The following is a 26,296-nucleotide window of genomic DNA, read 5'->3' as shown; positions in this document are numbered from 1 at the left end:
AGTGATGCGCTCTCTGGAGTGACCTCCGTACTCCCACACAGGAGAAAACCCAGGTCTTTTGCCTGTGAAGTGGCTGAGGCTCTTGGGCGCGAGGCATTATTATATAAATTCAAGCTCGCTCCTGATCCTTAGTACCCTGAGTTGCCTGAAGGGGGGAATGGCACTGCCTGCGTTTGCAGCCCGGGCGCTCGGGCCGCCGCCGTTGCAACCGGAGCAAGGAGCGCCCGCCCGCACCACCTGTCCCCGCCGGCATTCCAGAGTAGAGGCTGAATTGGCAGCAAGCCGGCCCGGGTCGGTCGCCGCCTCAGTCCGCGCCGGCCCTCCTAGGGGTGTGTCTCTGGGATTCAACTCCCCGCCACTCCAGGACAAGCCCCCAAAGGCATTTTCTTCCTTGGCGGGAGCCTTGCGCGCCCCGCTCTTCGCGCTGCTGCCTCGAGGCCGCCGCAGGCGGATGCACGACCTCAGGCGACGCTGGGACCTGGGCTCCCTCTGCCGGGCCCTGCTCACTCGGGGCCTGGCAGCCGTGGGCCACTCGCTCAAGCACGTGCTCAGTGCGATCTTCTCCAAGATTTTCGGTCCCTTGGCCAGGTACGTTGTGGGCGAAAGTGGGGTTCGCTCTCTGGGTCCAGGGTAAGCTGGGGCGGCGGGAGGAGGGAAGGTAGCTGGGTGCGGAGGGCAAGGCTCAAAGTTCCAGCGAGCCTGCAGTGACCGGTCTGGGGGACTCGGGACTGGCTGAGAGCGCAACTGACCGCCGTGCGGCTCCCTCCCCGCGGTTCCGCGGGAAAGGGCAGCGCCGCCTCGGCTTGCAAAGTCCTGCCGCCCGCGGGCTCCTTCCCTCCCCTCCAGGGGAACCCCCAAAGCCCAGCTCACTCCCAGCGGCCACCCGGTAGGCAACGGGACACGCGCCAAGGGAGCCCGCGTTTCGGGTCGGCAGCTCGCGCACGCGGAGGGGACTGGGGTCCGGAACACCGGAGAGTCCCATGGGCCAAGCGGGATGGGGATGGGAGCTGGAGAGAACAGAGCGGGAAGCACCGGGTGCGGGATAGGGGTGGGCATGAGTTAGGGAGTGGAGAGACCGGGACAGGAGGGATCCTGCGGGGAACGAGACACCGCGGAAGGGATCCGGGGTTCTTCCGCGGAGGAGGGGACCAACGGCCAGCGGGATGGAGTCGGGGTAGGGGGGGGGTGCAGCAGAAGCCACAGCGCTGAGCCTGCCGGGAAGGAAGGAAGCGGGGAAGGGCGCCGCCGCCTCCGTGGTGGAGTACTCGGTGCGGACGGGAGGGGAAAGGGGCGCAACGGTGGCGCCACGGGGAGGGGGCGGTGCGGGAGCAAGGCGAGAGCGGGCCGAGCTGCGGGATTGACGTAACGAGCTTGGGTTTCCCCCAGCGTCGGGAACATGGATGAGAAATCCAACAAGCTGCTGCTGGCTTTGGTGATGCTCTTCCTATTTGCCGTGATCGTCCTCCAATACGTGTGCCCCGGCACAGAATGCCAGCTCCTCCGCCTGCAGGCGTTCAGCTCCCCGGTGCCCGATCCGTACCGCTCGGAGGATGAGAGCTCCGCCAGGTTTGTACCCCGCTACAATTTCAGCCGCAGCGATCTCCTGCGCAAGGTAGACTTCGACATCAAGGGCGATGACCTGATCGTGTTCCTGCACATCCAGAAGACTGGGGGCACCACTTTTGGCCGTCACCTGGTGCGCAACATCCAGCTGGAGCAGCCATGTGAGTGCCGCGTGGGGCAGAAGAAATGCACTTGCCACCGGCCGGGTAAGAGGGAGACCTGGCTCTTCTCCAGGTTCTCCACCGGCTGGAGTTGCGGGCTGCATGCCGACTGGACCGAGCTCACCAGCTGCGTGCCCGCCGTGGTGGACGGCAAGCGCGATGCCAGGCTGAGACCTTCCAGGTGAGTCTTTGGCTACTTCTCAGTGGGTCAGCCAGGGGCGGGAAAGGCTGTGCCTGTAGTTGCTGGGGACCCTGTGGACACTTTAGCGCTGTGAGTGTCAAGTCCCTAGATGCTAGGCACCCCAGAGCCTATCTTCGCAGCGCTGTGGCGCTGTCAGGAAGCCTTTGGGCTCCAGCCCGGGTCTGCCCATGAGAAGGTTGGCTTGCTTGGTGGTTGGGAGTGAGTGTGGGGAAAGTGGCCTGGCTGCCTGGAATGAGCATCCCCAGCAGCAGCCAGGACTGCGCACCACACTGAGAGCACTAGAGAGCCCTAAAGAATTGTGCTCCGCATGCACAGTCTCTGCGTTTATACTGTTTATCCTCTTCTCTCCTCTGCACCTGGTTTGAAAGCCCAGTGCTCTTTCTCTGCTTGGTGATCCTTCCCAGTTTCCTACCCCCACATTCTCTTTCCCCTTTTAGTTTCTGGCTTTCTCTAGCGGAAAATTCTCTGCCCATCTTGTCTGCTGTTGGCTACTTCTTCCTTCCTTTTCCTGGTCTTTCTCTTTCTATCGTCCGTCTCTCTTCCCACTTTTCTTCTCTCTCTTTCTCACCTTTTTGTTTCTTCTTTCCTGGATTCTATTGCCTTCCCACCCCAGGCCCCACTTTTCTCTGGAGAGTGGGTGTCATTCTGCCACTGTTTGCTGACACTCAATGAGGGTTCCCAATTCTCATCTTGTGTCCCTCACTGATGCCCCCACCGAAGTGTCCACAGTGCTTTTCAAATATGAGGGGGCACACTGCCAGCCTGGTGACTAGTTGGAAAGGGCTCAGGGGCTTGACCAGTGCTAGGAGTTTTTTCTGAAGCATAGAAATTTCATAGCCTAAGCACCCATGGCCAGCTCAGGTTCTGGGTGACTGGGAATGATGCAAAAAAAAAAAAAAAGCTGATTTATGAGTAGTCTGTAGCCAGCAGGGCATTTTCTTCCCTCTATGTGCTATGGCCAATTCCTGGATGTCATAAGATTGTGTGAAGTGGACAAAAGGAGCTGTTTTGGAGTGAAATCAACACACCCAGGGCTATTGTTCCACGGAGCTTTTGAAAAAAATATCTAGGCTGGGGCAGAGAGTCTATGAATGAGTTAGTTGCAGAGAGTGGAATTGGGGTCTTCCAGTGGGTAAGGACATGGTCATGTGTGTCTTGCTTTGCCCATTTTGGTGACGTCATGGGCCTTCAAGGGTGCTGCTGCTGTTTTTGCCCACCTGGACCCGTCTTGCATTTCATATCCCATGGCGATACTCACTCAGTTTCCTGGCTAAAGTGGTGTTTTGCAGGTGGCTGTTAAGAATGAACTGTGGGTGTGGTTTCTTCTGTCCAGCTTCAGCAAAGGGAACCTCTGGTTTTCTGGTCATGACCTCAGTTTACAGTGGCTTTTCTCAAAGGCCGAAGGTCTGGCTGAATCCTTTGAACTTTTAATTTTCTTTCTACACTAACAGATTTGTTTTCCCATCTCTAGAGAACCTTGGTCACAGGAAGGCTGAGCCTCAGTTCATGGCAAGAATTTTGTAAGTCATTGTCACAACAGCATTGTGGTGTTTAAGAAAGTCCCCTCACATTTGATAGTACTGTAAATAATCTCTTATGCTAGTGAAGCTTGTAGATGTACTGAGGGATGGTGATCAAAGCAATCTTTAGGGCAAACGTGGACTTCTACACCTACAACCGTGCGGGGGAAGTAAAAGAGAAGTCTTGACTGCCGCAGAAGCCACAGCTTTGTCTAACGTTTGTATATGGCATGTGTGCCTTTTCCAGTTCTTTTGGACATGTAGGTTGGGATGTGATGTCTGTAAATGTACTATTAATGTGGTCTGAATAATATATTCAGTAGTCATTGTCCTTTGCCAGGTTCCTTCAGATATAATCTATAGGATAACCAGGACTCACCGAAGCCTCTTGGGTTGTTTCCAGTTGAAGCAAAATTGTAATGCGATATGATTTTTCTCAGGCATTAAAAGGGTGATACCACAGTGCCATCTAGTCTAATCAAAGAAGAACCACGTTTGGAAAAGTAAATTGATTGTACGGTATTTATAAAAACGAAGTAAAATTTCCTAGAGAAATACAATATCATATCAAGGGCACCTTTATTATTTCTCTTCTTTCTACCCATCTCCAGAATTATTCATTGATAGCCAGAGGGATCCAAAATTTTCCAGAATGTTGACAGATCCTGCTTGTAGGATGAGTTCTGATAATGTGTGTGCATGCATGCATGCATGCATGTATGATTGCACATGGGAGATGAAAATTTAGTAGTCAAGGCAACTGCATGGCTAGTGACTCTTGAGGTGAGATGCTAGTCTCAGGACTACAGAATACACCTCTGGAGTTTCCTGTTAGAGCAGTCTGTGTAGACAGAACATTCTGTTTTGTATTGCGCTTTCATGTTGTCTTGCTATTTCTCTGAGAATGCATACTATCTTTTGGAGGAAGGTACACAGGACAAGAATACTCCTTTTTATTAGAAGACACTGAAATCCAAAGAGGGTGAAAGATTTCTCCAAGGTCATTGAGGTCTTTAGTGACACTGCGGAAATCTGCCTCCAACTTTGATATGTTGACTGTACCTTGATGAACAATATCATCAAAACACAATGAGGTATTTCCTACTAGTGATTATAAATGTTAGCTGGTATTGCTTTTGTCTCCATTATTACTGTTATCAGCCATTTTATACTTGTAGCTTTAGGTGAATGGTTGGTCCATAGTTGCCACCCTGACCTAAGAAGAATGGACTTCTGTATCAAGAAAGCTTTATTCTCAGTGGGAGTAGGTCTTGGGGCTAGATTGCTACGAGCCTTCTTTTTATGGTGGAAATTTCTGTAAAGCTAAACAGGATGGAGCTAGATTAGAGGTATGGTTGGTGAGTGCCAAAAGGAGCCATCTTCTGTGGATGAGCCTTTCACTCACATTCAGGTTACTAAGAGGGCCTATGGGGCTGTAAGCAAGTCCCTGAATCCTTCCCTCATTGCAACATCTGAAATGGTTTCATGCTTCTGGAGATGGTAAAGTGCTTAGGTGATATATAATAATGTTGAATAGAAATGACTGATCATATTGTTTGGGGGGAGGGAGTGAAGAAGGGAAGACAGGGAGCTAGGAACAGAGCCTGAGAAAAGCTCAAGTTGTTTATTAAACTAATATTTCCTAAAAAAAAAATTAGAAGTTGTGTTTCATCCATCTGTTTGCCAGTATGTTGCCTGAGGTCAGAAAAGAGTTCTGCTCATTTTAGAATTTCTAAGACCATTTAAAAATGTATCAAAACATTGTTGCACACCAGCTGTTCAAATTTCCCAATTCTACAGGCTTTTCCCAGGCCCAAACTTCCTACATTTATAGCCAACTCTAGTGTGTCACTTGGTCTGTGGGAGGAATTCAAAACTGCCAAGAAAGTGCACAAACCCTGTTCTTCACTTGGTAGGGTGCTGGCTGGTACCCAGGAGATGGGTGTGGGCTCAAGGCCCATGACTGTACGGAGTCTCAGAATTTGCATATCTGCTGCAGTCTAGATTGTAACATCTCTACAGTTTTAGCAGCCATATGGAAGAATAACATTAAAATCTGGTAGAATATTGTTGAGAGGAATGAACTAAAAGGTTTTTGTTTAGATCTAGAAAAGCTTTCTGTTTGGGGTAGCAGCCATTCATTTATAAATATGATAAAAGCTTTCTATTTCTTTTAACATGGTGGCTTTATTTTGAAAAAGCTAGAATACAGTTCATGTGTCTGGTCATCCTTTGCATGCCCTTACTTGTATTCCCTCTCTTTATTGGTTTTGCAGAGAGACAAGAGACAGGCGTGTGGTGAAAGATGAGGCAGGGAGAGAATGAATTGTTACAGCAAGCAGTGCCAACCATGTGTTCTGCCAGGCTGTGGTCCATTGGTCTCTCACCTTCAGTTAGTTGAAGATCTCTCTCTCTCTCTCTCTCTCTCTCTCTCTCTCTCTCTCTCTCTCTCTCTCTCTCTCTCTCTCTCTCTCTCTTATATTTTATGTGTGTGGTATTTTGCCTTCATGAATGTCTGTTCACCATGTGCATGTCTGATGCTCTCATGAGCCAGAAGAGGGCGTTAAATCCTCTGGGACTGGAGTTACAGATGGTTGTGAACCATGTGGGTACTAGGAATTGAACCTGGTCCTCTGGAAGAACAGATAGTGCTCTTAATCATTGAGCTACTTCTCCAGTCTTGATGCCTTTGGTTAGTTTATCTGTTGGTAAGAGCTTTTCTGTTGTTTATAGTCACTGGTATTAAATACCCAATAGAAGCAACTTAAAGGGAAGAAAGTTTTCTTTGTACACCATTTCAGAGGGTTCAGTTCATGGCCTCTTGGCTCTGTGTGCTGATAGGATATCAAGGCAACAGGAACAGGTGGCAGAGGATTTTTCTCACCTCATAGCAGACAGGAAGGAGTAAGGTACCCCTAATGTCCTGTCCTCCGTGACCCCTTTCTTCTAGCTAGGCCCCATCTCCTAAAGTTTCTATCAGTTCCCGAAATAGTGCCACCAGCTGGGAAACAGGCATTCAAAACTTGAACCTGTGCAGGAAAATTCATATTCAAACTATAATAAAAAGCAGGATGATAGGTGGTGGTGAAAGAAAACATGAATGAGAGAGAATAACAGCATGTGTGGAATTCTAGCTGTTTTTGTTAGTATCTTTGTATGGATCGCCAACAGATTGTTTCATCTTCAGCAAGACTCCCAAGTTCTCAGGTAGTACAAAATGTTACTCAGAGTTATCTTCTCTTGATAATCCAAGGTTACTGCCATGATGTGTCAATTAAAATACTAAAGATTGTTTTTTATGGGTATCAGTTGTCAAGTGAGATAGTATGAAATGACATTAAAAGAATATTCATCTTTTCCCACTGTTGCTCATGAAATAAAATTTTATAAAACTGCCCATTATATTCCAGGGAAGACATGCTCTCATTGAGCTGACAGAAGTGAACAATTTGATACTTTAGAGACTTAAAAAAGATGCATTTTGTTTGAAAACTATCTGAAAATCAGTAACGTCTTTAAAATGTCAAACATTTGTCAGAGTATATTAAAAACAGAGACCTTTTCATTTGTTGTGTGGTAATTCAGATCTAATCTATAAACCAGCAGACGTACTAATCATGGCCCTGTTGTAGTGCCAGCAGTTGAAGAGATTAGAGTCAACCCAGTGCTAAGAAATCCCAGGTCATCCTCTTCAGCCTAAAGCCCCTAAAGGTTGCCATGTGAGGTGTAGACATGTGTAGTATGGATAACATAGCATCCTCTTGGCAGTATGGAGCCAATGGGAATTATGAAACCAGGTAGCCCGACCTTGCTAGGAGCCTGACATAGAGAAGGTTCTCATTTGGGGAAGTAATGACTGTGGAGGTAGATGAGGGTAAAGCCCCACCATAAGTAATCTGGAAATACGATGAAGAATATGAACCCATGTGAGTATGAGAAGGTCTTAAATGGAAGAGTATAAAAAGCACAAAAGTAAACAAAGGCATTTAAAGTTCATTTAAAGGTACCTCTCTGATTTCTGGTCCCCAATTGAGATAGTATCATAGATTAAAACAGAGAGGTTGAGTAGAGATGTAGTTTGGTATGGGAGAATGCTAAGGCACAGTGTCTGATGCTTGTTGCCTAGACTCCTAGTGGGCAGGGTTTGTAAGGAGATGGGAACTGGGGCTCTGGCCCTGGTTAAAGCTTAGTGGTGTATGTGGGAATCTGTGAACCCAGTTCATCTGAATTCACAATTGGCATTATTATTTAAATGATAGCTGCAATTCACACATGGGACTCTTAGCCAAAGAAAGGAGGTTTGAATAAAATAAAAGATAGACAGTTATGATTACATAAAAATGAGAATGTTCATCTGTCAAAAGAAAGAAAAAGGAAAAGATGAAAAGGCCTATGTCAAACTCATGAAAATATGTGCAACAATTACAACAGACAAAAGGCTGAAATCCTTTCTGTACAAAGAAACCCTATGAATTGATTAGAGAAACAAAGGGCATGTCCAGACAGTTTAGGACATGAGGCCCACGACTAGTTTGCAGACATGGAAAAAAAAAAAGACTCAGTCTCCCTGGTACTAAAGAAATGCAAATAGAAGCATTTAAACTTAGCACAACTTCTTTTAACTCTCTAATTAGCCCTAATCAGAAATATAAAAACTAATCTACATTACCACCAAACCAAAAGTAAAATATTAGTAGCCAGTGCTGAGAAGGATATATATCAAAATTTTTATAAATTATTGTTATGAGTATAAGTTTGAAAATTCCTTTTGGAAATAAATTAGATAATGTAAACATAGAATAGTAAACGTATTTACTTCTTCACTAGAGAGATACATTGCTCAGTAGTAGAGTGCTTGACTAGGATGTGCAAGGTCCAGGGTTCAATCCATAGTACCACAAAGGTTTTTCTTTAACTCAAAAGTTATTTCCTGGGATTTCATTGAAACAAAACCACCACCCACATTTGTTTCCTCATTTATTCATTTATTTGGCAAATATTCATTGAGTACCGGTTATCATCACTAAAACTTTATGCTGTGGGCACTGTGATGAACCAGGTAGACTGTCCTTGCCTCTGTAGAGTGGAAAAGAGTTTGAAAGCTAATTAATTAAAGGATCATTAGAGGAGGGGGGGAGTACAAGGTGTTATGAGAACAGTCTCAGTTGAAACAATGGGACCAGAAAGTCTACACAGAAAAGAATGCTTTAAGAATGTCAGTGAATTCACTTTGAGGATTATTATTGCAAAATCATGTAAATGTCCTGTTATAAAATATGGGAAATGCTAGTGACTCATTACTAAGCAGAACCCCATAGAGTTATGGAACCAGTAAGACTAAAACTGTTCTTTTCTTTTCTTTCTTTTTTAAAACAGAGGACGAATGGGAGAGAAATAGAAAGTCTTTCTATCTCTACTAAATCTAAGCAATAAAGAATACAGACAGGAAGAAGACACACCAGGATCTTAAGAGATAGGGAAGTGATTTGTTTTTCTTATTCTGATATTCTGAGGGTTTTGAATTTAATTCACAAGTATATCAATTTGATGCTAAAGGTAAACATAGCTGTGCTGATAGCACACACCTTTAAACCAAGTGCTCCAGAGGCAAAGGTAGGCAAATCTCTGCAAGTTCAAGGCCAGACTAGCTAGCCTAAGTAGTGATTCCTGGGTTAGCTAGAGTTACATGGTGAGACCTTGCCTCAAGAACAAACAAACAAATAAATAAATAGTAAACAATAACAAGTCTTTAAGACAAGGTTTTTCTGTGGCTGTGATAAAAGTGTCTAAATTTTCCTCCCTAAAGACTATCTGTGGTTATCCTGGTAGCCCTTAATGAGGAGAGTAGCTTCAGTCCAGTCAACCCTCCCACTGAAAGGCAGAGGTGCTAAGTCAGATTAGTCCAGCACTGGGTGCTGATTTTTCTCCTAATTGGCTAATCTATTTCTGACATTGCGTGGAACTCTATGCCAGCATAGCATAGAAATATCTGGGTGAATTGCTATTATTTCTTCTTCACTGAAAGACTCAAGGAAATAGGAAACTAATACTTTTCCTCAGCTGGAATTAGAAGGTTCATTTTGCTTGACCATGGCTCTTCAAGATTAGTTAGAATGTTGGCCTTCATGGGAATCTTAAGTGAGCTGATCACCTAGCTAGAAGAGCAAAGACTGAGGTTGGTTAAGGGTTATGATGCTAAATGTCTATGAGAACTGCCATTAGTTAGTGCATGTGTTGCTTTACTTCAGGAAAGAAGGGTTTATAGCTGGACAGCCTTCTTAGAGCAGTTTCACTGCATTTAATTAGACATAAATGAAGTCCATTAGAACACTTTATTTCCTAGCTATTCTGGATGTCTATAGTCCACCTCTGTATACATCTATCAAGGTGCATACTCTTACTGTTGAACCTCCACCGAGACTACGCCCAATGTAGAAGTTATTTTGACATTATAAACAATGTCATTCATGGTCAAAAAGCTAATATTGACATTCCATAACAGAAAACGAGGTATTTAGTGATTGAGTTTAGAAAGGAAGGCATGAATGGGAATTTCTCTCTTTCCATTAAAGGATAATGAATAATCCACTTAATGGTACATGTCATGTAAAACAATGCCATTGTAAGCTTAGGGAAATATTTGTCTGAACTTCAGTAAAATGTTTATTGGCAAGAGAGCTTTACTCGCTCTACTAGGTCTTGGGCTGTGCAGATTATTCAGTTGGTCTTATTGCATCCATTTGTTATTTCTGCCATTTTGCCTCCTATAACAGTGTTGAAAACTTTGACACATTTCAGAGTATTACACTAAATAAATCTGTCTTGCACATTCTACTGTGCTTTTTCTGGAATATTATAAATATTCAAATATAGGCATACATGCAGATTCAAAATAAAATTCAATACATGCAAATTCTGCATACATTTCTTACTTATAACTTAGCAATAATTTTGAACTCGTTATCCTATGATATAAATATATCAAATGTGAGCTCATGGGAATTACCAATAAATACATTTTTCTGATTAAACTGTGGGCTTTTTTTCACTGACAATTTAAGCTTCAATTTTGAGTTATAAGAGAATAATTTGCACTTCATTTACTCTAAATTGTCAAGAATTGCACTCTTCCACAATGTAAATGTCTGCAAAGAAGATTTCTTATTCAGTTTGATTGCTTTTTAAATTTTACTAGCAGAGATGCCCTAGCGAGCCTGAGAGAACTGGGCTGTTGCTTGTGATGAATTTAGTCCTGGTGAATCACTTCCATGTACTCGTCTGTAGAAGCACAGAGCAATTGAACTGTGCAGTGTATTGATTTATATCAGATGGATTAGCCTGTGTGCACCATCCCTTGCATAAATTGACTTTGCCCTATTGTTATTGGAATTTTTAGGGTCAAAGACTGGGTTCTGTTAACTCCAACAACCTAGACTCATCCTCAGTATGCCAGTGAAAAAGACAACAGCGAAAAACAGAGGGAGATTTATTTAGTATGCTCAAATGGTGAAGAGGAACAAAATAAAAGGGGTCAGGTGATCCCCATATTCAGTGTATTGACATTTTTAGGTTATATAAAGGGCAAGAGGTATGCATAATGAAGCAGTCCTAGTCAAGATGTGGGGCCGCAAGTCCTTGACACACCATTGTCACTGCTCAGGTCTGTTATGCAAGGGTTTCTGCTAGGATGTCAGGACTGTATGACATCTCTTCATGTGAGGCAAGGTCCTTCTCTGGCTTGAACAATTCCCTTTTTGAACCATGAACTTCCTGGAGGAAACTTTTCTTTGGGGTCTATTGTTTCACTACTCTGATCGCAAAGGGAGGGGAACAAGGGCCTTACTTAGAATGTCTTCTCTCCTCCAAGGATAGTCCCAGCAGAACTGTACAGGTAAAGAGGACAAATGGTAGTAGAGCCTCAGCTCTGATTCTCAAAGAGATTCTTGGGCTTTTGTTAACTTCCCACAGGAGTGAACAAAACAAAGAGTCTTCGAAAGTCACTGGGACATCCAGGTATGACTGTGCATTCCTGTAATTCCTGCACTGAGGACACTGAGGCAGAAGGATTGCTGTGACTTTAAGGAGGACCTAGGTTACAGGTGAGATTGAGACCAGCCTAGGTACTACATAGCAAGATCATGTCCCCCCCACCCCCAAAAAAATTACATGGATTATCAAGTTACAGCTAGGCAACTCAGAAGTAGTGTAAAAGGGCCCTTTTATGATGGTAGTCAACTCATCTGTTAAAAACACAGATTATCACAAGGGATAAAGTTACAAAATTCAGCGGTACTTGAAGGGTTGTAATAGATAATTATGCAAACACTAACCAGAAGGAAACTGATGTAGGTGTACAGATATAAAATAAAATAGACTTTAAAGCAGAACCATTCTTGGGAATAAAAAGAAATTAGCAAATTACAAATTCAATTTGCAGATAACTACATGCTTGCATACAGTTAATACTTAATGGTGATAAGGAGAAATTATGAAATCTATTGATTTCTTCCAAAAATCAATAGACAAAAATTACAAAAATGCAGAAAATTTGAACCACACAATAAGCAAGCTCAACATAAAATATATAAATATGCAAATGTACATGCACCATACATACAGCTAATACACATATTTACATCAAACTGAATAAATAATTTTTTTCTCACGGACTTCTAGAATACTTTGAAAATATTCTGTGTAATAAATCCTAAAGTTAGTATTGACAAACTTGGGTAAGGAAATAACATTCTTAAAAAAAGATTTCTCATTCAGTGTGTGTATGTGTGTCTATGTACACATAAATGCAAGTGTCCAAGGAGGCCAATGGCATCAGATCCCCTGGAACTTGTCAGTTCAGATCCCCAGGCAATTGTGAGCTGCCTAATGTGGATGCTGGGCCTTGAACTCAGGTCCTCTATAAGAGCAATACATGTTCTTACTTTTTATTTTTATTTATTTAGTTTTTGAGACAGGGTCTTTATAATACTCTAGTCCTGGCTGTCCTGGAGCTCATTATATAGACCAGGCTGGCCCTGAACTCACAGAGATATTTCTACCTCCACCTTCTGGGACTAAGGGTGTGTACCACCATGCCTGGCTACAATGCACATTATTAACCTGATCTCTTCAGTCCCTAAGAAATATTCTTAAGGCCCTATGCAGTATTATTTATTAATTGGTTGTTGTTACCAGTCCAGCAGGCAAAAGGCACTGGATTATGGTTGAGCGAGCGCATGCAAAGGGTCATTAGTAGGTGGGTATTACTAATCTTTCACAGATTATGGCAAGTTTCTTAATTTACACTCAAAAATCGAAGAACTCCAAGTCAGTCCAAGTAAAGAGTTGTACAGTATACTTGCTAAGTCCAGGTAGCTTGGCCTGATTGGTGGTGAAGATCTACCACCAATTTGGAGTATATGCTTAGCCAAGCCATGAGCAAGGAGCATTACATATATTTTTTCATTTAATTTACAGAACAACCCTTTGAGAGAGATGTTTTTAAAATCTACTTAAAGATGGAAAAAAAGGGGGCTGGAGAGATGGCTCAGAGGTTAAGAGCACTGACTGCTCTTCCAGAGGTCCTGAGTTCAATTCCCAGCAACCACATGGTGGCTCGCAACCATCTGTAATAAGATCTGGTGCCCTCTTCTGGCCTGCAGTCATACATGCTGTATACATAATAAATAAATAAATCTAAAAAAAAAAAAAAAAAAAGATGGAAAAAAAACCCAGAGGATTGTAATCTGTCATCTATCTATCTATCTATCTATCTATCTATCTATCTATCTATCTTTTATCTATCATCTACGTCATCTAACATCTATCAATCTATCATCTACATCTATCTATCATCTATCTATATCCCTCTCTCTCTCCCTCCCCCCTCCTCCCTATCCCTCTCTCTCTCCTAAATCTAATCAGCTAGTCAGTATTGGAGCAGTATATATAACTATTCAGAAGACCTGGTCTGCCTTATAGCTTTCTGTGTTTAGAAGCAGACTGGAGACTTGATGTGACTATTAGGGATATTAGGACCCCATAGGTTAACTGCTTTTGAAAATACATCTTGTTCAACGTTTAATAAAGGGGACCAAGGAGATGGCTCATTTGGTGCTTGCAGTCTAAGCGTGAGGGCATGAGTTCAATCCCTAGCACCTGGATGTGGCCCCACATTGCCTGCAGTTCCAGTCCTGAAGAAACAAATGGGCAGATCCCGAGCTTTACTGGCTGGGTTGGTTAGCTCTAGTTTCAGTGAGAGACCATGTCTCAACACATAAGATGATTAAGGAAGATATTGATTTAAGGCCTTCATATGCATGCTCACACATGTGTTTACCACCCCACATGTGCATACACAAGAACACACACACACACACACACACACACACACACACACACACACACACAATGTTTTTAAAATGTTGCTCTTTGAAGTGAACTCCGCTATTTATTTTTCCCTCTCTTAAACAAATACTCAGACAACTAACTTATTTCAAATACTTTCAAGACCAGTTTTTGAGAGGGTTAAAGGTTTTTTTTTTTTTTTCGAGACAGGGTTTCTCTGTGTAGCTTTGCGCCTCTCCTGGAACTCACTTGGTAGCCCAGGCTGGCCTCGAACTCACAGAGATCCACCTGGCTCTGCCTCCCGAGTGCTGGGATTAAAGGCGTGCGCCACCACCGCCCGGCTGGGTTAAAGGTTTTAAGGTGTGTTGGTCATGTGAATTTTCTTTTGTTACTGTAACAAATAATTAAGAAAAACAACGTTTGAGAGACCTCATCTCATGGCAAGCTCACTCTACAGTATTCTAGGCCATGGAACTAAGCAGAGGAACAAAGTTTTTTTCACCCTATGGCATCCAGGCAGCAAAGAGGCACACAGAGACAGGAAGAGGTCAAGGACACACACAGAGTACCTTCCTAGGATGTGCCTCTGGTGACCTGCTTCCTCCCAAGTCCCTCACCTCATTATGAAGCCCCAAACCATGAATCTTTAGAAGACATTTTTCCTAAAAATGCAAACCATAACACAGAAGAAACTTTGTGTATGTGTGGTTGTGGCTTTGGTTTTGGTTTTGGTTTTGGTTTTTTGAGACAGAGTTTCTCTGTGTAACAGATCTGGCTGTCCTGGAACTCGCTCTGTAGAGCAGGCTGGCCTCAAACTCACAGAGATCCACCTGCCTCTGCCACCTGAGTGCTGGGATTAAAGGCGTGGGCCACCGCCACCCAGCAAGGAGAAACGTTTTTTAAAATGAGGTGGACAATGAAACAGCACTCTCAGGCTGGGTACTCAGGAAGCTGACATGACTGTTCAAGTTCAGGAGTTCAGGGGCAGCCTGGGCAACATAACACGACTCTATAGTAAACAATCAAACAAAAACAAGAAAAAAGAAGAGGTTAGAGATACGGTTCCCTTTTTTTTGTTGTTGTTCTTACAGAAAATGAGGCTCTTAACTATAGTTTAATTGCTGCCCTCTGTGCACTGACAATATGCTGTCCACTCTGTGGAAGATTTGTAAGGAGCCAAACACCTTGATTCTTCTGGAATGTTGCTGTTGTTTTATTAGTAATATCAGTATATCAGTTACAGTGTCCTGAGAGAGCATGCCTTCTATAAATGGCCATTGTTTTTTGCTGCATTTGTTCTGTGTAGATCCAGTGTTTTGGAAGGAGTGTCACTGTGTTCAACAAGGGCAGTTCCTCTAATATGGAAGCAGAGGAGTCAGTGGAATAAAGAGACTTTCTCTCAAAACCAGGAAAGATTAATTTGAGAGCCTGTTCTTATCCTAGGGTCTCGTCAAGAAGCTAATACGAATGTATTTGGTTTCTGAAATAACCGAGTGAGCAAGGGCAGCAAATTCTTCTAAGTGTGACTATCCCCTCCCTTTTGAAGAGGCAGCTTCAGAAAAGTGTCATTAAGTGAACATGCAAATTAGCAAAAGCCTACTAGCCTGGCAGGCATTATTAGTGTGGATGGCAAAAAAATTATGTTGAAGGCATGGAAGAATGGTCATGCCTAGTACACCCGGAGGCGAGAGGAAGCTTGAGCTGGGGCCCACTTAAACAAGACAGAGGGCTGAGTGTAAAATGAACCAGCAGAATATGTTATGGTTGGTCAGCTGCTTGAGCTTTTCTCTTTTTGCCAAATATTGTACAGGCAATATTTGTGACTGGCTTTGATGTAGGTATGTTCCAAGAGTATAACAGCCCATGCTAGTTCATTAACACATGTTGAAATGAAGCACATAGGGCTGAATGATGTGTACTAGGGTTATTTAACAGAAATTAACTCATTAAAGACCATAATGAACATACAGAAATAATTTTGTGTATAAACATCACATACATTTGAGAATGTGAAGTTAAATCAAGATTTTTAAAAAAATTTTAATTTTGAGGGACTGGAGAGATGGCTCAGCAGTTGGGAGCACTGACTGCTCTTCCAGAGGATCTGAATTTGATTCCCAGCACCCACATGGCGGCTCACAGCTGTTTGTATCCTCAGTTTTAGGGGATCTTGTTGGTTGTTTTTTGCTCTTTTGAGGGGCCCACCACCCAGCTCCCAAATAAATACACAGAGGGTTTTTGCTTTTTTATGAATGCCTGGCCTTAGCTTGGCTTGTTTCTTGTCACCTTTTCTTTTTTTTTTTTTTTTTTTTTCTTTTTTCTTTTTTTTTTTTTTTTTAAAGATTTATTTATTTATTTATTATATATATAGCGTGTATGACTGCAGGCCAGAAGAGGGCACCAGGTCTCATTACAGATACTCATGTGGTTGCTGGGAATTGAACTCAGGACCTCTGGAAGAGCAGTCAGTGCTCTTAACCTCTGAGCCATCTCGCCAGCCCTTGTCACCTTTTCTTAACTTCAATTATCCCCGTCTATCTTTTGCCTCTGGGCTTTTTTTTTTAACCTTTCTCTATTTCTGTATATTTTTTCTTTCCTTCTTACTCCTTGTCTGGTTGGGTGGCTGGGTGGCTGGCCCCTGAAGTCTTCCTCTCCTTGTTCTCTTGCTCCTTCTACTTCTCCTTCCAGATTTTTTCCTCCTATATATTCTCTCTGCCTGTCAGCCCCGTCTATCCTTACTCCTGCTTACCTATTGGCCATTCAGCTCTTTATTAGACCATCAGGTGTTTTAGACAGGCAAAGTAACACAGCTTCCCAGAATTAAACAAATGCAACTTAAAAGAATGCAACACATCTTTGCATCATTAAAACAAATGCTCCACAACATAAACAAATGTAACACACCCCAAAATAACATTCCACAACAGGATCTGACACCTTCACACCAATGCACATAAAACAAATTTAAATAAATTATTAAAAATTAGTTATGAATAAAATGATTAGTGTATATTTCTCTCTTAGGTAAAGATTCAAACTTAGCATTTACCACTCTCAGTTTATTTTTTGTGACTTTGGAGGAAAGCAAAAAGCAAAAAACAAAAAACAACCAAAAAAGCAGAAACAAAAATAAAAACAAAAAACCCCAACCAAATAGCCTTACACAGCAAACAAGAAACAAAGGAGAAGAACACAGAGATGATATATAGATTACTAGAGGAGTTTGCAACCTCTTGGCAGCTTCTGTGTTCCTCACCATATGGGTGTACATGAAATCTGCATCTCTTCCTCATTTATATGTTTATGAAGTTAAAAAGATAGGCACATGCACGCAAAAAATAATTAGACGAGTGATGTGTTTGACAATGTTTGGGAACTTAATGCCAATTAGAGGAGGTTTTTAAAAAATGCCTTGCTTTCCTAATCCAATTGCCCCCATGCTTTTTGGTTTGTGCACTTAGGGACAGAATCCATTTAAAGTGCCAGAATTTGCATACATGCGGCCTTGAGTGAGACATCTGTTTATTCCAAATGATTTTGAGAAATTATTAGTGAGGTGCTTAAAGACCTGGATGGCATCAGAGATCCATTAGGGTGAGACTGAAATCACATTTTTGGGTTCCAGAATTTCCTCCTGTGTAGTAAGGGGTGTGTTTTCATTATGTGGAAAGCTAAAGGTATATAGCTCAGCTAAACTATTTAATGGAGCCAGATTTGCTCAGCTCAGTTCAATGAGGACATTTTGTGTCATAGGCTCCTTGTCTAATGCCACTGTAGAAAACTGGCTCATAATTTCCCAGAGTTCAACTAAAAGCTGAATAAAAGGCTACTCACAGGATTTGTATTCATGAAAGTCAAAGTTTTCTTCTTTAAATAATTTAGTTGCATTGGAGTGAATAAAATGGTGATTCTCTCCATCGAATGTCATGTTTTGCCCTTTTTTTGAGACAGTCTCGTGTATCCTGAGCTGGCCTCAAACTCACTATGTTGCAGAAGATGACCTTGAATATCCTATCTTTTTGGAGTCTTGGGATTACAGATGTGTGAATCACCATTTATGCAGTCTGGTGATCAACCTCAAGGTTTTGTGCAAGCTATGCAAGTACTCTACCAACTGAGCTATATCCTGGCCCTGATTTTCTTTTAATCCTGCCTTCTTCATTGTAGGAAGGTTATGTTCTAGTGTCCAGAGACTGATGCGGAGGTCTTAGGTTGTGAGCTTCGGCTAGGGACTGGTATTCTAAAGAATGTCACAGTGGTCATGTTTCCATGCTGACAACAAATAGGTAGGTGACTCTAAAGCCAGCTCTTTGGTTTGCTGGGGTCTGACTCTAGGAAGCAGAATTGTTTTGATTAGCAGAGACAAGGTCTCAAATGCCAAACAAACTAACAAACAAACAAAACCCAAAAGCCAACTGAGTACCCTAACGCCCAATGTGTGTGTACCCATAGTGCTATGGCTCTTGATTGTTTCCCGAGTTGAGCTTAGCAGACAGAGCCTAGGAAAAGAAAGAGCTCTCCTAAAAACTTCAAGGAGTTAGAAATGTAGAAGAAACAGTAGGAATTTTGGGTGAAATATCAGAGGCTATTCTTGAATCTGAGAAAGAGAAATACAGCTGTTGCCATAATTAAATGACAGAGTGCCCATTAGTGATCTTGACTACCCCTTTCCAGATATAGTCATGGCCTGCCCTCACTTTTCATGATGTATCTGTAGACCCTCATCTACTGCATGACATTTGGGAGAGGCGATGGCCTAATGCAAACGGTGGCAGCTCTTGTAGTGAGAACCTCAGAAGTTAAGGTCTCTGTTGGCTTTCATTTCTCTAGGATAAATGCCTACAAATGCACTTGCTGGGTCCTCTGGTAATTACACATCGAGTTTCATACTGCCAAGCTGTTTTCCAGAATGATTGCACAGCATTTCACATTCCTAACAGCTGTGTACGAGTGAGCCATTTCTCCTCACACTTGTCAGCATTTGGTGTTGCCACTTTTTAAATTTCAGACATTTTGATAAGTGTGTAGTAATATCTCATTGTGGTCTTGCTTTTCTCTTAATGGTTAAATATGTTCAGCATCCTTTCACATGCTTCTAAACCATCTGTATGTCTTAGTTAACGATGTGTCTGTTTATGCTATTTGCCTTGATTCTAATTGGATTGTCTTTTTAAAGTTTTGAGTGTTTTTAGACATTCTCTGTACTATTTCTTTTTCAATTGCTTGTCTTTTTCATCTTCATTCAATATTTAATAAGTTATAACATCATCTCTTCCTTTTGTGGATCATGCTTCTGAATGTTAAGTGTGTAAGAATTCTTTGCCTGTATCTGGATATTGATTTATTTTCCAGCTTTTACATTTAAAACTATGCTATACTTTGTTGTATTTATTTTTTGAAAATGAAAAAATATTTATTTTATATGTATGGGTGCTTTGCCTGTACATATTTATATGCACCAGGAAACTAGAAGAGGGCATCAGATTTCCTGAGACTGGAATTGCAGATGGTTGTGTGCCATCATGTGGGTGCTGGGAATTGAACCTGGGCCCTTTGCAAGAGTAGCCAATGTGCTTAACCACTGAGCCATTTCTTCAGCCCAATATCATACATCTTTTCATTTTTTATGGTATTTACCCCTTTAGTATACAATAAAATTACTTTGAATATTTATCTATTGCAGCATATACAAACACTTTACTCTTGCGACCAAATGATGTTCTATTACATACATGCATGTACCACATTGTGTTAATCCATTCACCATCTGATTTACATTTAAGTTGTATCAAAATTTATGAACATTTTGATCAGAAAGCCAAAGTGCTGGCCATGTAGACTTGATGACCTAAGTTCAATCCCTGGATTGAAGGAGAGAACTGACTTCTGAATGTTTTCCTCCACATTCATGTACTGTGGCACACTCATGCCTGTAAGTACACACACACACACACACACACACACACACACACACACACACACACACACCTATAAGTACACAGAGTGTGTGGAGGGAGAGAATTAAAACAATTATGAGTTTGTGAGGGGGCTGGAAAAATGGCTCTGAGGTCAAAGGTGCCTAGTTCAGATCCCAGCACCCAGGTCAGGAGGCTAATAGCCTCCTGGTACTCCAGCTCCAGAAGGATAAGGTGTCTATGGCCTCCATGGACACCTGTACTCATGTGCATGTGTGCACACACACACTTATAAATAGTAATAAAAATAAATGCTGGGCGGTGGTGGCGCAGACCTTTAATCCCAGCACTCGGGAGGCAGAGGCAGATGGATCTCTGTAAGTTTGAGGTCAGCCTGGTCTACAAAGAGAGTTCCAGTAAAGGTGCAAAGCTACACAGAGAAATGCTGTCTTGAAAAACCAAAAACCAAAAACCAACCAACCAACCAACCAACCAACCAACCAACCAACCAAATAAATAAATAAATAAATAAATAAATAAATAAATAAAATAAACATAAAATTGTGACCATTTGTGTACAAGTATTTGTGTGCACACATCCTTTCATGGGCTTGAGTGGATATGTGCATACACTGGGACTGGAGTTGCATTTATACATGAGTAGAATTGTTGAGCCATATAAAGAGTCCACGTTTGACATTTTGAGAAACTACTCAATTTTCTGAAGCAACTACATTCCCATAGCAACATGTGAAGTTTCTCATTTTTTGAAACCTCAATATTTATCATCTGCCTTTAATTGTAGTAAAATGGCCACAACTTACAGTTTATCATCATTGACATTTAGGATATTCAATGCTGTGAAACCATCACCATTATCTAATTCATACTCTCAAAATAAACTCCTTACCATTAAGCACGCATTTCCTTCCCTTTCCCTTCTCACAGGCCTTGGAAACCACTAATACGCTTTTTGTCTCTGTGAATTAGCCAGCTCTGAATATTTTATACAAATGCCATCACATCGTATATGTCCATTCCTATCTTCTTTCACTTAGTGTGATGTTTTCAAGATTCATCGATATTGTGCCACCTTTTTTTATTATAGTTGTCTTATAGGTGTGCCATAGTGACTCAACGTGGGGCTCTTTGCATAATGTTATTAGTATATATCAATTGGGTATCATTATGACATTTTATTCATGTATATGAAGGACTTTGATTCTTTTTAACTCCGATATTGCTTGCATTTCTCACCATTTCCCCTGTTGTTTTTCATTTTCTTGATGGCTAATGATGTTGAGCATCTTCTCCGGTACTTGCTATCCATTTTCTCTGCCATTTTTCATTGTGCTTTTTCTTTTCAGTATTGAGTTAAATATTCTTTATGTATTCTAGATACAAGTCACTTAAAGCATGTATGCTTTTTAAGTAGTTTTTTTTTTTGCCCGATTCAGTGGTTGTTTTACTTTATTGAATATGTCCATTGTACAAAAGTATTTAAAACATTTTTTGAAGACAGGTTCTCACTACGTAATCCTTGCTGGTCTTCAATTCACAGTCGTTCCCAATTTGAAGTTCATTTTTGTGTGTATTGTGAGAGGTCCAACTGTACTTTTAAGAAAATAAATAAAACAATAAATTTATTTTATGAGTATGGCTGTTTTGTAAGTCTGTGCACCACATCTATGAAGTGCTTGTGGTTCTAAAAGAGGGCATCTCATTTTCCAGAATTAGAGTTACAGAAGGTTGTGTGCCACCAAATGGGTGCTGGGAATCAAACCCGGGTCTCCTAGAAGAGTAGTCAGTGCTCTTAACCACTGAGCTGTCTCCTCAACCCCTAACTATATTGTTTTCTATGTGTGCATAAGTTGCCCCAGCACAGATTTTTTTTAAAAGTTGCATTGCCTTAGCAGTGTTAAAAATCAATTGACCAGTGGAATGAATATAGATTTGTTTCTGGGATTTTAGCCTTCTATATAGGTGTCTTTATGCTAACATCACATAGTCATTAATACTACTGCTGATGTTGCTTTGTGATTATTTTCAAAATCAGATGAAATAACCATTTTTCTTTTGGTTTGTACATTGTTTTCATTATGAATTTTAGGAAAAGCTAGGTTGCCAGTTTCTGCAGAGAGCCCAACTGAAATTTTGTTAGACATTGTCTTGAACCTGTGGATCAGTTTTAAGTAATGGTGTCCTAATAACAATATTAAGTCTTCTAATCTATGAAAAATTGTGTACTTCTTTATTTTTTAATGATATTCTATGGATTTCAGATTGTAAATTTGACATTTAAATATATCACACATTTATCATTCTTTTGTTGCTGTTTTAAGTAAAATATTTTTGAGAGAGGGTCTCTATCATAAGCTAACCTTGACCTCCCTATGTAGCCAAGGATAACTTTGACCATGTGATTTTTATGCCTGCACTTCTGGAGTTCTTGGATTGCAGGATTCACCACCATATTCAGCAGACTGAACTCAGGGCCTCATGCATGGTAAGCAAACATTCTAGCAAGTGAGCTATATCCTGAATCTTAGAATTTTTTTCTTAATTTCATCTTTGTATTGGTCATTGCTAGTGTATGGAAAGACAGTTGATTTTTGAATATTGATCTTGTATGCTACAACCTTGATGAACTCATTTATAAATTTTTAGTTTCAATCAGCAAGTGGATACTAGATTTTGTCATTTTTTTTTCCATCTTGAGATAATTGTGCCTTTTCATGTTCATCCCTCTGGTATAGTGTTTTATGTTAATTGACTCTTGGGTTTTAAAACAACTTTTCATACCAGTTGGCTCTGTGTTGTTGCACCAGGTCTACTAGTGCTTTGTTGAAGCTTTACATGACCGTCTATGCTGGCTAGTTTTATGTCAACTTGACACAAGCTAAAGTCACCAGAGAAGAGGGAGACTCAGTTGAGAGAATGCCTCTGTAAGATCGGGCTGTAGGCAAGCCTGTTGGGCATTTTCTTAATTAGTACTTGATGGGGGAGGGCCCAACCAATTGTGCCTGGTGTCACCCCTGGGCTGGTGCCACCCCTGGGTTCTATAAGAATGCAGGCTGAGCAAGCCAGGAGGAGCAAGCCCATAAGCAGTACCCCTCCATGGCCTCTGCATCAGCTCCTGCCTCCAGGTTCCGGCCCTGCTTGAGTTCCTTTCTTGATTTCCTTTTGGTTTTTCGAGACAGGCTTTCTCTGTATAACAGTCCTGGCTGTCCTGGAACTTGCTCTGTAGACCAAGCTGTCCTGGAACTCAGAGATCCACCTGCCTTTGCTTCCTGAATACTGGGATTAAAGGCATGTGCCACCACTACTCTTTAATATCATGTAACTATGCTTATTTGGTTGTATTATATGTGAATTTGAATTGGCCTTATTTACTTTCTACTTGATGCTTTCCTTTTTTATTATTTTATGCATATGGGTGTTTTGCCTGCATCTATGTCTGTAAAGCATGGGATTCTCTCAGGTTTTGTTTATCTGCTAATGTCTTTGTATCAGTTTCATTTTGAAAGATGCTATTGCAGGATAAATGAATTTTAGGGACGAAGGCTCATGGAAAGATGGAGCTTGTTGGAGAAAATAAGGCTAGAAAATAGGACCAGAAGTTTAGATAGATGAAGAAAGTATGGGGCTGGAAACACGGCTCAGCACTCAGGACAACTGTCTGCTCCTCCACAGGATGGAGACTCATAACCACCTAGAACTCCAGTTACAGGGATCTAGTGTCTTTTTCTGGCTTCCCTGAGGACCAGGCTTTGATGTTTTGGGGAAGGATTAGGAACCAGAGAGGTTAGGCACTAGGCTGGGGAGGGAAAAAGGAATAGAGATGAGGGCTGGAAGGGAATGTGGCAGGTCAGGGGAGAGTAAAAAGCTGGGGAGGAGGGCAGAAAACAGAAAGCCTTGGAAGAGGCTAGGAGGATCTCTGAAGGATGGAAGGAGACTGAGTTGAATGGTAGGATGGTGGGAGTGGACAAAGCTAGGCCAAAAGACAGGTGTGATGTGGAGGTGAGCAGGGACACAATAGGAAGGAAAGAGGGTGAGGATGTGAGCAGGAGGATGGGAGTGTGGAAGGAGGCTTTGGTTTGGCAGGATGCTGATGATAAGGGCACAGAACACAGGGGAGGTGAAGAGAGCTCTGAGGGAGGGCAGAAGGCTAATGGAAAGGTGGGCCCCAGCTGGAGGAAACAAGGCTGCAAGTAGGGCCACAAGTTCAGATAGCCCCCTAGAGTCTGGGACTGGATATCTGGGTCAGCACTCAGGACCCTGCTCCTCCAGAGGACCCAGGTTTGATTCCAGGCACCCACATGGGGCTCACACCAAGATGCAACTATAGTCTCAGGGGATCTGATGCCCTCTTCTGGCCTCCCTGGAGTCCAGACATGCTCTTGGTGGCAGAACATATACACAGGCAAAACAGCCCCTCACACAATAAGATTTTTTTTTTAAATTAAAAAAAGAACAAAAACACATTTGGAAAGAGTGTTCGAGTGCTCTGTTTTTATGATCTGGCTTTCTCACTGTTTGCAATCTCTAATCTACTACTAAGGACATGGAGGCAAGGAAAGTAGCTGCATGTCTCAGACTTAGACTCTTTTTAAAGCAAGGCACTCTAGAAGCCAGTATTTTCTGTTGCCAGTCAGACTCTCCTGATATAGACCCTCTTCACTAATAGTGAGCTGGACGGAGAGGGATAATGACTCAGTGTTGTTGCCTTTCTGTGTCTGCCATAATCTTTGTGCTCTAATTGGGGATAATATTGAGGAAGGGAATCCTGACTTCTTGGCGAGTCTTGCTTGAAATTTATCCCCTGCAACAACAAAGAACTGAAACCAGTGAGATATTCTGGCAGTCTTGTGCTCTTGGGGAGATGCAGCTGTTCACTTGGAGCTGGAGGCTGTGGGAACTCCATCTTATTGCCTAGATCCTCTTACTTTGCTTCTGCCGGTAGAGAAACAGGGAGCATGTCAGGTCTCAAGTGCCACATGTGCTACAGATTCTTTTTCTTAGTGACGTTTAGTAGACAGTTTGGGGGAATAAATTTTCTATATGCAGTAAGCACAATTTCCAAAGATGTTAAGCGGCAATTTTTTTGCTGCCTTTTTTTTTTGTGCTTGTTTTGGTACTGTTGGGGACGGATCCCAGTGCCTTGTGCATGGTACGTAAGTGAGTTTCATCCCCAGCAGTGAGCGCTTGTTTGGATTGATGGTTTGCCCAAGTGTGGCTATCTCGCTGGGAAACAGGTGTGCAGAGCTCCTCGAGCAGCCATCATGGATGTGGGACTCTTATAAATGGTTGTTGCTGAGTGTTTGTGCTCCTTACTTTGTCTAAACTTGATACCCACTAGAGAGTGTCACCTAGAAAGAGGGAGCCTCAGCTGCGAAATTGCCTCCATCGTATCAGTCTGGAGGCATGTCTGTGGGGCGTTTCCTAGATTAATGATTGACTTTGGGAGGGTCCAGCTTATTGTGGGTGGTGTCACCCATAAGTAGATGGTCCTGAGTTGTATAAGAAAGCCAGGTGAGCAAGTCACAGAGAACAAGCCATTATGAAGCGATTCTGCTTCAGTTCCTGCCTCCAGGTTCCTGCCTTGAGTTCCTGGCCTGACTTCCTTCAGTGATGGACTGTGATCAGGATGTGTAAGCCAAATAAGCCCTTTTCTCCTCAAGTTGCTTTTGGTTACAATATTTATTACAATGATAGAAAATTAACTAGGTCAGTGCTTTAAAGTTTTTCCCCTTAATTACAGTGTCAAATTCCCCTTGGGACTGGAATCCCTTGATTTTGTTTTCTTGTTCAAGTTAGTGTTCTTGATTCCAGTTTTGATGAATATTTTTTTTGTTAGTTTAGCTCTAGGACACATTGTGCATTGTATTCAGGAACTCTGGTTCCTGTTTGAATCTTTTATTTTAGGAGTCTTAACTTTGTTTTCATTTAACATATAGGTCTTTAGCCCACTCTTTTGAGCCATGGTTTTGTTGGGAGAATAATTTCTAGGGTCTTTTGATGTTATTTTGGTCTACTCAGTTTATTTAGTATTAGTAGACTACAATTGCTCACAGCTGGTGCTGCCTGAGAATGCCAAGGGCTTTCCCAAGCCAGACTTCCGAGTGTTTTTGGTGGGTGAGGGATGTATTGGGATCCCTTAACCATACTCCTCTGGTTTGGTGTTGCAGCATCAGTGAGTAATGTTTTGGAAACCTGGTAGCTAAGAAGTGTCTTAGACCCAGCTGCTTGTCTCTTTGTGTGACTTTGCCAGCCTACTACAGTATCTCTGGAAAAGGAAAGAAATCTCAAGCCTTTGAGGATAAAGAGGCTTCCCAGAACGGGCCATGACTAGAACATCTTTTCAGTTCTGCCTATTGGTCTGTCTTCACTGGGGGAAGAGGAATCTTGGACCCTTGTACAAAGAGACTTTCTGGACAAGTCTACTTGATGTTATTGGTTCTGTTTTTGAAGTTTCATCTGCCTTATCCTGTGTCTTTGGGTGGAGAAAGACAGTTATATCCCTTCAAGAATAAAGACCCTGCCTAGAACCTGTTGTAGGTGAGTTTCATTTATTGGTTGCAGCCATCTAAC

General features: G+C 42.1%; 1 protein-coding gene across 4 annotated transcripts in view; it reads left to right on the top strand.

The window, feature by feature from the left end:
* Positions 1–32: 32 nt before the first annotated feature.
* Positions 33–26,296, top strand: part of Hs6st2 (heparan sulfate 6-O-sulfotransferase 2) — a 287,634-nt gene continuing 261,370 nt past the window's right edge. For 3 of the 4 annotated variants that reach the window (XM_052739521.1, XM_052739510.1, XM_052739500.1), the window contains exons 1-2: positions 33–588; positions 1,387–1,905. In XM_052739521.1, the coding sequence (XP_052595481.1) occupies positions 158–588; positions 1,387–1,905 (950 nt within the window). In that variant the 5' untranslated portion in view covers positions 33–157. Of the gene's footprint in view, positions 589–867; positions 887–1,386; positions 1,906–26,296 lie in introns of those variants that run through there. The other variant, XM_052739528.1, reaches the window with a different exon arrangement.

The sequence above is a fragment of the Peromyscus californicus genome, unplaced genomic scaffold (assembly GCF_007827085.1).
Source record: "Peromyscus californicus insignis strain IS unplaced genomic scaffold, ASM782708v3 Scaffold_10__1_contigs__length_136768540, whole genome shotgun sequence".
Taxonomy (NCBI): Eukaryota; Metazoa; Chordata; class Mammalia; order Rodentia; family Cricetidae; genus Peromyscus; species Peromyscus californicus.
Note: the sequence above shows the minus strand (reverse complement) of the source record. Positions and strands in the feature narration are given on the sequence as shown.